The 10,729-nt window shown below is 54.3% G+C and overlaps 3 protein-coding genes across 4 annotated transcripts in view; 2 read left to right on the top strand and 1 right to left on the bottom strand.

Moving 5' to 3' along the window:
• LOC118839020 (zinc finger protein 850-like) overlaps positions 1-10,729 on the bottom strand; it is a 902,460-nt gene that overhangs the window by 216,477 nt on the left and 675,254 nt on the right. The window lies entirely within an intron of this gene.
• On the top strand, positions 50-4,581 carry USF2 (upstream transcription factor 2, c-fos interacting). The gene is made up of 10 exons (XM_036746458.1): positions 50-260; positions 553-599; positions 688-806; positions 945-1,064; positions 1,418-1,568; positions 2,149-2,236; positions 2,374-2,432; positions 3,188-3,282; positions 3,559-3,687; positions 3,839-4,581. Exons 1-10 carry the CDS (start codon positions 187-189, stop codon positions 3,926-3,928), a joined length of 972 nt encoding a protein of 323 aa, XP_036602353.1. The 5' UTR covers positions 50-186; the 3' UTR covers positions 3,929-4,581.
• Positions 8,080-8,903, top strand: LOC118839068 (hepcidin antimicrobial peptide). 2 transcript variants are annotated; one of them, XM_036746491.1, is made up of 3 exons: positions 8,080-8,225; positions 8,485-8,544; positions 8,652-8,903. In XM_036746491.1, exons 1-3 carry the CDS (start codon positions 8,139-8,141, stop codon positions 8,754-8,756), a joined length of 252 nt encoding a protein of 83 aa, XP_036602386.1. In that variant the 5' UTR covers positions 8,080-8,138; the 3' UTR covers positions 8,757-8,903. The 2 variants fall into 2 exon arrangements, with proteins under 2 accessions (XP_036602386.1, XP_036602385.1); XM_036746490.1 differs by having other exon boundaries at positions 8,081-8,225; positions 8,649-8,903.

Below are 10,729 nucleotides of genomic sequence, written 5' to 3'. Positions count from 1 at the left end.
CCTCACATGACCCCACTGTTTGTCCCCGTGATCAGCGCGAGCGGCTCCCGTGTCTCCTCCGTCCCCTCCTGCCGCGCGGCGTGAGCTGCGGGCTCGGGCCCCCCCGGCCCCCCGCCCCTCCCCCTTTCCCCTCCCCCTCCCCTCCCCTCCCCCGGGCCCCGCGCCCCCCCCGCCCCCACCCCCCCCATGGACATGCTGGACCCGGGTCTGGACCCCGCTGCCTCGGCCACCGCCGCTGCCGCCGCCGCCGCCGCCGCCAGGTAAGGGCCCCGGGGCGCCCCCCCTCCCCCGGCCGGCCATGCCCGGGAGCGAGGGCACGCCGGGCCGGCCGGGCCGTGCACAAGATGGAGGCCGCGGGCGGGCGCGCGGGGGGTGCAGGGGAGACCCCTCCGAGCCCGGCGGGGTGCAGGGGACACCCCCACTCCGAGGGCGGCGGGGGTGGAGGTGGGCGCCTCTCCCCTCGCAGGGCCCGGGCCGGGGTGGGGGGCGGGGTCCCCGCGGGGCTTGCGCCGGCCCGGGCCCCCGCTGACCGCTGCCTCCGCGCCCCCGCAGCCACGAGAAGGGACCCGAAGCGGAGGAGGGCGTCGAGCTCCAGGACAGTGAGTGGGGGCTGCGGGGGGCGCCGGGGGGCGCTGGGCGCAGGGAGGGGGCGCCCGGGGCGCTGAGCCGGCCTCCTTTTGCCCGCAGCCGGGGAAGGGCCCGGGGCCGAGGAGCAGACCGCGGTGGCCATCGCCAGCGTCCAGCAGGCGGCGTTCGGGGAGCACAACATCCAGTACCAGTTTCGCACGGAGAATAATGGAGGACAGGTGAGGGAGGGGCGGGCCGCGTACGGGGGTGGGGGGGGAGGGGATGAGTTGGTGGGGCTCCCCGGTGGGGCAGGGGCTGGGCCACCGAGACCTCACCTCGGCCCAGGCCGACTCGCCGCCCTCTGCCGCCCCCTGCAGGTAACATACAGAGTGGTCCAGGTGACAGACGGCCAGCTGGATGGCCAAGGGGACGCGACGGGCGCCGTCAGCGTGGTGTCCACGGCCGCCTTCACCGGGGGGCAGCAGGCTGTGGCTCAGGTCAGCCCCCTGCGGGGGTCCGAGGGTCCGGGGCTTCCCTCTCTGGGCCCAGAGCCTGTTTGTCCCAGCCCCCCCTGGGATTCTGCAGCGGGCCTGGATTGGAACCCAGGGTCTCTTGAGCCCTTCCCTGTTCCAGCCCACCCTGCCGCAAGGAGGGGGAGGCTGCCATCTGGAGCCCCCCAGCTGAGGACAGAGAGGCAGGCTGCCCCAGGACATGAGTCACGCTATCAGAGGGAGAAACACAGGCGGCCACCCATGGGGGAGGGGGGAGCACGGGGAGGGGGCAGCCCGGCCCATGCCCCTCACTGGGGGAGCGCTGACCCCGCCTACCCCTCCTGGCTGTCGCCCCTTAGGCCGTGATCCAGAACCCTTTCAGCAATGGGGGGAGCCCGGCGGCCGAGGCGGTCAGCGGGGAGGCCCGCTTCGCCTACTTCCCAGCGTCCAGCGTGGGGGATGCCACGGCAGTGTCCGTGCAGACCACGGACCAGAGCCTTCAGGCAGGAGGTGTGGACCGTGGGAAAAGAGGCTGGGGGGCGTGGTCACAGGGCAAACAAAGGAAATCTACAAAGATTACTAGGGAATTGAGGGGGGTTTTGGTCTGTTTTTTTGAGGGGGGAAGGCGGGGCACTTGGGGTTAAGTGACTTGCCCAAGGTCACACAGCTAATAAGTGTGTCAACTGTCTGAGACAGAATTTGAACTCGGGTCCTCCCGACTCCAGATGCTTTACTCACTGAGCCACCCAGCTGCCTCTGATTGTAATAAACCTTTATAGGGAGGTAGGCGCTGTTCTTCCTGTTTTACAACTGGGGAAACCGAGGCAGGCAGAGGTGAAGTGACTTACCCGGGGTTACACAGCTAGGAAGTGTCAGAGATTGGATCTGAACTCGGGGCCTCCTGACTCCAGATTCAGAGTCTTTCCCACTGCACCACTCAGTTGCCTCACAGTCGTACCCCAAGAAGAGACTGCTACTTAGCCTCCTCATGTTCCGGATGGGGAAACTGAGGCCCAGACAGGTCTGTCAACACAGCTGACCAGCTCCCGGGGGCAGCCTCTAACCCCGACCTCCACCCTGCCTCTCCTAGGCCAGTTCTACGTGATGATGACCCCGCAGGATGTGCTGCAGACGGGCACGCAGAGGACGATCGCTCCCCGCACCCACCCATACTCTCCGTAGGTGCAAGCTGCTTGGGGGCCGAGGGGAGCTGAGGCTTAGGACACAAGTTTCCATGACTCTAGGAGTGGGGGTGGGGAGAAGGGCCGATACCTGTGTGCAGAGGGACAGGTGAGTATTTCCTCTCTTCTTCTAGGAAAATGGATGGGACGAGAACCCCCCGAGATGAGAGGAGGAGAGCCCAGCACAATGAAGGTGAGGGCAGAGGGTCCCTGTCAGGGTGTGGACTGAGGCCTGCCCTCTTCACTGCCTCCTCGGCAGAGTCCATCCTGGGTGCTGGGGAAGGGGTAGTGGATTCCCCCCCCCCCACCTAGGGGACAACCTGGCATGGGGGGCGGGGGTGGTTCACATCTGGGGGAATCTGGGGTGGCGGGGCCTGAGGCAGGAAGCAAGGCTGCCATAGGAGAGGGCCCAGGGAGCTCGGGCCAGCACGGCCAGGCCTCCAGCCAGTTACTCTCTATGTCCCAGACAGACAAACCTTTCTGAAGCCCTGGTTCTCCCATCCCAGCTTGGAAAGTGACTCCCTGGGGGCCCCCTGTCCCAGCAGCTGGGTCTTGTAGAACTGAGCCCCACCAGCTTTCTTCCTGCAAGGAGGAGCCTTGGAAATCCTCAGTCCAACCAAGGAGGACCTCCCTTTTCCTCTCCTCTCCCCCGCTTCCTCCACCTTGATTCAGTCATGCCACTCAATGACCTCTGACCCTTCAAGGCCATCGGAAGGTCCTCCTCTCTTCCTGAAGCCTTTTCTGATGATCTTATTACCCCCACCCTGACCTCTCCCTTTATGCTTAGAAGGTCCTTGTGTGATTCTCAGCCCCCAGCCTCATTAGGTATTCATTGACTGCTCAGTGGAGGTCATTGCTTCCTGGGGGGGGGGTCTCTCTGTCTTTCACCTCCATACCAACCAAGTACTCATGAAGCCCTTCCTGGTGGGAATTCCTTCTTCCTTGCAGTGGAGAGGAGGCGGAGGGACAAGATTAACAACTGGATTGTTCAGCTCTCCAAAATCATTCCAGACTGTAACACGGACAACAGCAAGACCGGAGCAGTGAGTGCTGCCATCCCTGTCCTGTCCCTGTCCCTATCCTCACAGCCACATTCCCTCAGGTTTTGGGCTGGACGTTGACGTTACTGGATGTGGTCAGTCCTTGCCTCCAGAGGGCAGACCCGAGGGGCTATAGGGCAGAATGAAGCCCCCCAGGGGAGTGGCAGCAGGTGAAGGTGGGGGGATCTCTCAGGGCACTGCCAGGCTTGCTTGGTTCTGGGAGCCTCTCAGTATCTGCTCTTAGTCCCGTTGCTGTCTTTTTGCCTTCATGCCCTTCAGAGTAAGGGAGGGATCCTGTCCAAAGCTTGTGATTATATCCGTGAGCTCCGCCAGACCAACCAGCGGATGCAGGAGACTTTCAAGGAAGCTGAGAGGCTGCAGATGGACAATGAGCTCCTGAGGCAGCAGGTGAGACAAACAGGTGCCTGGGGCCCGGAGATCTGGGATGGGCAGAAACCTCGGGCAGGATGGTAGAGACACTCCTTGTGGGAGGCTGGGGTCTTGGGCTTTGGGAGCCAGCTGCCTGCCTCAGCCTCTGCTCTCTCTTCCCCCTCCCCAGATAGAGGAGCTCAAGAATGAGAATGCATTGCTCCGAGCCCAGCTGCAGCAACATGGCCTGGAGATTGTTGGGGAGACATCCCGGCAGTGATGCCCCTCCCCACCCCCTCCCCCTGGTCTTCAGGGGAGGGTTCTGGCCCCCAACCCTTAGCACAGAGAGGGAGAGAGTCTGCCCCCTCCCCCAGCTGCATTTTTTATAGTAGATTTTTAACAAAAATGGGGAGAAAAAAGCATTTCCATGAATACAGCACCCCTCACCCCCACAACAAAAACAGCCCCACGGACATGTCCACCCTCTCCCATCTGTCTGTTTTCTCCAACTCTCTCCCTTTTCCTCTCCTCTCTCCCGTTTCCTCCACTTTGATTCAGTCATGCCACCCAATGGCTCCCTGCCGGGCTTCCCTTTCCTGCCTTGGTCATGGTGGAAGGGGGCAGGACACCGGGAGAGACATCCCTTAGTCGTACCCTGGACCCCGTTCTGCCCCTTTCCTCTTTTCCTGGAGGTACAGAGACAGAACCGCTAAGAAGTGGGGAAGCCTTTGGTGGGGCCACCCCGAGGCTAGGGCCTCTTTGGACTCATGCTCCGGCCTTCCCACCTCCCCAGCTCACTTCCCAACACCCTGACCCCTTCTTTGGGTGTGTGTGTGTGTTTTAATTTCTTTATGAAAAAAAAAAGACCAAAAAAATAAAAGAAGAGAAAGGTATTTAAACTGCAATAAACTGGCCTGTATGGCCCCCGCCTCAGCTGTTGGTCTCCCTTTCTTAATCCATCCTTGGGTGTAACAGCCTTCCTATTGATGGGAAAGGGGAAATGAGGGCTGGGCTTGGGAGTTGGGGGTATGATGGGGTGAAGGACAGGGCTTGGTGTTAGTAAGAGAAGGGTCAGGCTGATTTCAGGGCTGCGGTTCGGCCCCTACCCTCACCCAGTGGCAATAACTGGCCTTGAGCCCCCCCTCCTTACGGAAAGGGGAGGGAAAGGCTGATTCCCAGCTTGGCCCGTCTTTCTGTCGCCTAGTGCCCCAGCTCTGGCGCCTCCACAGTGACCCCTGGCCTCAGCCCTGCCGATGATGAAATCTGCCCTGAAGTGGTAGGACAGACCAGACTGGGAGGGTAAGGGGTGGTCTCTGGTAGCACCTATTACTTAGTGTTCCATTCTCATCTGTGAACCTGCCTCCCATCCTTGTACCCCCAAATTCATTCGCTTTATCCTTTATGCTGTCCACTGCCCTGGAGCGTCCCGTGACCCCTGGGCTATGTGGCCTCCCTCCCCAGCCTGTGTCCCCAGGGTCATTGTCCTGGCCCTGGATGGGTGGGGATGAATCTGGCGCCTTCAAGTCTATCCTGGATGTGAGGGGAGTTGGGGCCAACCTGAGCAAACAGGCTGGGGGGCCAGGGACAGAGCAGAGTGACCTACTTTTTTTGGGGGGGGGTGGTCTGGGCAAAGACCTCTTGCTCTCTACTGGTTCCCATAAGGGATCCCAGATTTGGGTTTGGGAGAGATCTTACAACTAGCTCCCTCTCTTTCACTTGAGGAAATTGACCCAGAAGTGAATTGACTGAGATAACGAAGAGCTGAGATGGAAGAGGGTCGATTGGGGAGGGATGCGGGCACAGAAAATTTCCTTTCTTGCTCGGTAGTAATTCCCATTCATCCAATACCTTAAGATTCACAAAAACCTTTTTAAGAAACCCTGGCACGTAAGTGATGCAAATCTCCCATTTACAGAAGAGACGGAGGGTCAGAGAGGGTTAGCATATCATATATGAAGTCGAGCTAAGGAGCATTTATTAAGGTATTATGTGCCAGGTATTATGTACCTGTCACATAAGCATGTCATGTCCAGCCAGAATTTTTCTTTTGAGCGTTCCTGCCTGCTAGACTCAGACCCAAAAGCCGAAAAAGAACACGTCATTTTTCCCCCAAACCACGTCTCTTCCCTATTTACATTCCACCTTTATGGTCACTCAAGTTAAGACCACGGAGTCACACTCGACTCTATACTCCATGTCCTGTATCCAGTCAGTTGCCAGAAATCCAATAGACTGGAAGCTCCTTGAGGGCAGGGACTTTTGTCTCTTTTTGTATCCCCAGCACTTAACCCAGTGCCTGGCACACAGTAGGAGTTTAATAAATGTTTTCTGACTGCATGAGCATGATGGATTTGTATTCAGATGCCCAGAGTTTGACTCCTAGCTTTGCCACTCAGCTTTTCTCTGCCTCAGTTTCTTTGTCCGTAAGATAAATGGGGTGAATCAGTTCTAAATCCATGGCCCCATGGTCCCTTGCCATCTACACAGCCACAACTACCATTTAGGGCCTCATCACCTCTTGCTGGGTCTATTGCAATCACCAATTTTTACCCCTGCCTCCAGTCTCTCTTCTCTCCAAATCAACCTCCATCCAACTGCCAAACCAATACTCGGAGGGAAGGCCAGGCATTTGGGGTTAAGTGACTTGCCCAAGGTCACATAGCTAGTAAGTGTTGAGTGTCTGAGTCTGGATTTGAATTCAAATTCTCCTGACTCCAGGGTCAGTGCTCTATTCACTGAGCCACCTAGCTGCCCCCCAAATTCTATTTTAGACTCAAGGGCCAGAACACAAATACAGAATAGAGAAAAAAAACCAAAACGTATCATAAACTTAAATGTTCAAATATTCAATTAAATATTCAAAATATATAACAATAGATTTTCATTTCAAGAAAGCCTGTGTAATAAATAATACACGTGTTGAGAATCGTCCATCTTTGCTTTGCTTCCTTGTGAGTTTTCTTTTGTTCTCCGCTGGGCACTTTTTAACTTTGTTCTTTTGTTCCCTCCTCTCCCCACCCCTCCCAGAAGGCTACAATAAATTTTAGATATGTTTCTCTATAGCTATAGATATATACATACATACATATATATACATACATATATAGACATATACTTTCCCAAACATACTTTACTTCTGACCTTTGTTTTTCGGCTTGTGTATATCTCTTGTTTCCTATCCTTTCTGATTCGTCTACTTTGCTTCTACCCACTACCCTGCCCTCCTATTACTTGCCCACCCCCCAAAGGGATACTCTTAAAACCCGGTGTCCCTACCCTGCTCTACAAGCTTCAGTGGCTTTAAATGTCTGTCTACATGCTCTACTGTCTACTGGACTTCTCTCTGTTCCCAACACAGGCCATCCCAATGTAGTCTCTCACCCCTCTGCTTTTGCACAGACCGTCTCCAATGCTTAGGGTGGTCTTTTTCTTCATATCTACCTCTTAGACTCTCTGGTTCCCTTCAAGGTTCAACCCGAGGTCTTCCTTTCTACAGGAGACCTTTCCTAATCTTTGAAATTGTTGGTGCTCCATCTCCCTGAAATCATTTTGGGTTTCTTTTTGATTTTTTTTTGTGTGTTTATTTATCTGTAGAACATGTTTTCCTCCAATAGAACAGAAACTCTTTGAAGGTAGCAGCTGTTTTGTTTTGTGGTTTTCTGGCCTTTCTAGAAACTGTTAGTGCCTGGCATATAGTAAATACTTAATGTTTGTTGAATTAAATGATTTATCTAGCTAGTCAGTGTCAAAGCCACCAGGATTCAAACCCAGGCCTTCAGAGTCCAAGATCATCAGTCTTTCTATTTACCTATTTATGCTTTCTCTCATCAGCTGACTAAAACTGACCCCGGAGACCCCAGAGGGAGGACTGGTGGGGGGAGGGGTTAGGATGGGGAGGTCACTTTATGGAGGGGTAAGGATGGAAGCCACCTTGGACCTTAGTCAGGAAAGGCTCTGAGGAAGAGAGGGATAGAAGGAGAGGAAAGGGATTTCTTTGGCTCTGTTCCTGGGGGGAAGCTGGTTGCCAAGAACTGGTCACAAACTCAGTTAAAGACCCTTAGATTAGTTAGAGGAACTTCCTCTAGCCTAATGCCCTTTTACAGATGAGAACATTGAAGACCCAGATGGGAAGTGACTTGTTTAAGATCACACAGCGTCAGAAGTAGGGTCTGAGCCAGGACTTCTGACTCCATGTCTAGGGTGCTTCCCTGCTGCGCATGATGTGAGCCCATGAGTCTGTCTTTCTCTGGTTCTTGGGTCATGGTATGACCCTGGCTGCCCCACCCCCTATACACACCTACTCTGGACTGTGGGTGACTCAATCATTTGTTCCCCGGTGCTGTTTTCCCGCTTATCTCCCTCCCTTTGACACCACCTTCTTGGAAAATAGGTTGGGCCAAAGGGAAGGGGGCTTGGGCCTCCAGCCTCATAAAAGTGCTGGGCTCAGGACACCGGAGAGAATCCTGAGCTAAGCAAGCACACGGACAAAAATGGCACTGACCACTCAAATCCAGATCACCTGTGTCTTCTTCCTTCTCCTCTCCAACTTTGTCTGTCCATCTGTTCTTCCAAGCAAGGTAAGAGCCCACAGGTGCCTGGCCTCGGGAGGGGAGAGAGACCTGGAGGGCCAGATACCTGGGCTGGATGGGTGGCTGGGGGTCTCCCAAGGCCAGATATCTGGGTATTGGGAGGCAAATGGGGGGGTGTATTCTGCACACAGGACCCTAGGAGAGAAGAGAGAGAAAGAGAGAGAGAGAGAGAGAAACTAGGGGAGCGTGCTTTGATGGGGGCTCTGGGCTGGGATCTCTTTCTTCAAAATCTTGGGGCTCTTCACAGACACGGGACCTTGTGCAGACACCACTCCAAGAGGTGGCCCCAGCTCACGATGACTCGATGGTGAGAGATTTCCCTAACAATGGCAACCCATTTCCCCCATGCCAGTCCCACTCTTCTGCTCCTCGGCCCCATCAATCCACTGACCTCCTCTTCTTTTCCCCCAGCAGCCCCTGCTTCAGAGGACAAAGAGATTCGACAGCCACTTTTCCTTCTGCGTATTCTGCTGTGACTGCTGTAACAATAAAAAATGCGGTTTTTGTTGCCGGACGTGACTGGAGCCCATTGCCTCGTCTCAGCTCCCTCCCAAGTTCCCTTCCCCACTTCATTTTCTAATTTATTTTCTCCCCTCCCCCTGCCCCTCCCCCTGGCCCTTCCTGTTGTGACTGTCTCAAAATAAAATGGTATGTTTTCCCCAAAAAGCTCCAGAATTTTTTCCTCTTTCTTGAAAATGCCACCTCCTTAATTTTGTCTCACCCTCCAAGCCCCCATCAGAGGCTTGGAGCTTCCTTCCCTGCCCATTTGTCATCTCAGTAGGTCTCTGAAGAGAAAACAGTGTGTGTGTGTGTATGTGAATGTGGGGTGTGGGGTAGGGGAGGAGGGTGTACTCCACCTTGGCACCCCACCCAATCCCAAATGTAAAATTTCCATTCTAGCAGGAGGGTTGAGAGGTGGGGGAAATCTTCCCTGGTCATTCTTGGTGATGAGGTCTTCCTTCACACCTGTGTTTCTTTAATGGTGGCAAGGGCATGAAGCAGAGAAATGGCTATTCTAATAGAAAAGGTCCATCTCTGGGCCTTGGGCCCCCCAATACGCTACTGGTTCCTCCTCTGGACTCTACTCTCAGCTTCCCAAGCCTCTTCCACCTTCACCTTTCCCTACTCCCTAAACTTTCTGGGTCGCTGAATCAGGCCTCTTGGTCCCTAAGACTGCTCCGCATTCCAAGAGAGTGAGTCCGTGGCACTTGCGGGATGATTGCCCATCTCCCCCTCAATTTCCACACTCCCACCCCTCCAACCATTGCAGGCACTATTTCTGGGTGGCCTGGACTTAATACCTGCCTCTATTTTCCTCTTCCACCTTCTGTCTCCACAACAACAGATCACAAGGATCTGGTGTTTTCCATGGTTTATTAATGATCGAAAAAGGAGTGTCCATCTGCCCAGGCCCAAGCTTGGTGGTCCTAAGCTTCTTGAGTTAGCATTCCCTCCCTGGCCCAGGGAAGATAGAGGACAACATCTTCATTCCCCCGAAGCTCTCAGTGGAGACCAGCCCTGGACCAGCTGAATCCAGCTCATTGGCTTATTTTTCTCATCCTGGGTTCACTGTCAGCCAATCAGGAAGCAGGCTTCACCAGTGTTCTCCTGCGATCTCCTGATGGAGTGGATGTGACTTTGACTTCCTAAAGGTTGGATAATGGGCAGTGGATGCTTTTTTGTCCTCCCTAGCTGGAAAAGGACTAGATAATTGGCCTGGGGACAGCTTGTGGCTCTATCATCCAAGCTCACAGTAGGCTCATCACTGGAAGGTGGGTGCCCAGATGAGAAAACTTTCTTGGCCGCACAAAATACATGTTGCACCCCGGTTTTCTACAGTTCTCTCTGCTTCCAGAGCAGAGGTGGCAGGAAACATGGCAGATCTTGCTTATAATCACAAGGTTTAAGACCATTTACCAATGAGGATGTGGAATAGTGAAAAAAATGGGGGATCTGGAGTCAGAAGTCTTCGATTTTCTGCCTATATGATCCTGGATGAATCAGTTCTCCGGGCCTCAGAATCCTCCTGTAGAATGATGGGTTGGACCAAATGACTCTCAAGGTCCTTTTCAGCTCTCAAGTGATGACTTCTTAATCTCATCTTCCTGGGCCTCTATTTCCTTAATCCGGCCTCAGACACTTCCTAGCTGTGTGACCCTGGGCAAGTCACTTAATCTTCTTTGCCTCAGTTTCCTCATCTGTAAAATGAGCTGGAGAAGGAAGTGGCAAACCACTCTGGTATCTCTGCCAAGAAAATCCCCAAATAGGGTCATGAAGGGTAGGACATGACTGAAACGACTGAATAACAAATATAGTTAGCTTCTGATGGCCCTTCCTGCTCTAGACCCATTATTCTAATTATATTTATCTGGGCAGGTGTTTTATAACCCCTATTAGATTGTAAACTCCTTGAGGGTAGAGAGCAATTATCTTTGTGTTTTGTTGCAAGCTGACACCGTGTATTTACCATGCTACACACAGACAAAGGTCTT

Source organism: Trichosurus vulpecula, chromosome 2 (assembly GCF_011100635.1).
Source record: "Trichosurus vulpecula isolate mTriVul1 chromosome 2, mTriVul1.pri, whole genome shotgun sequence".
Lineage (NCBI taxonomy): Eukaryota > Metazoa > Chordata > Mammalia > Diprotodontia > Phalangeridae > Trichosurus > Trichosurus vulpecula.
The sequence above is the reverse complement of the archived record's forward strand: the minus strand, read 5'-3'. Positions and strand labels throughout refer to the sequence as shown.

What these genes read in the sequence shown, in the direction of transcription:
- LOC118839068 (XM_036746490.1), top strand. Translation starts at nt 8,139, where the DNA reads ATGGCACTGACCACTCAAATCCAGATCACCTGTGTCTTCTTCCTTCTC. An exon ending in CATCTGTTCTTCCAAGCAAG is followed by an intron (nt 8,226 to 8,484) that starts GTAAGAGCCCAC and finishes GGCTCTTCACAG; the next exon opens with ACACGGGACCTTGTGCAGAC. An exon ending in CAGCTCACGATGACTCGATG is followed by an intron (nt 8,545 to 8,648) that starts GTGAGAGATTTC and finishes CTTTTCCCCCAG; the next exon opens with CAGCCCCTGCTTCAGAGGAC.
- USF2 (XM_036746458.1), top strand. Translation starts at nt 187, where the DNA reads ATGGACATGCTGGACCCGGGTCTGGACCCCGCTGCCTCGGCCACCGCC. An exon ending in GCCGCCGCCGCCGCCGCCAG is followed by an intron (nt 261 to 552) that starts GTAAGGGCCCCG and finishes GCGCCCCCGCAG; the next exon opens with CCACGAGAAGGGACCCGAAG. An exon ending in GAGAGCCCAGCACAATGAAG is followed by an intron (nt 2,433 to 3,187) that starts GTGAGGGCAGAG and finishes TCTTCCTTGCAG; the next exon opens with TGGAGAGGAGGCGGAGGGAC.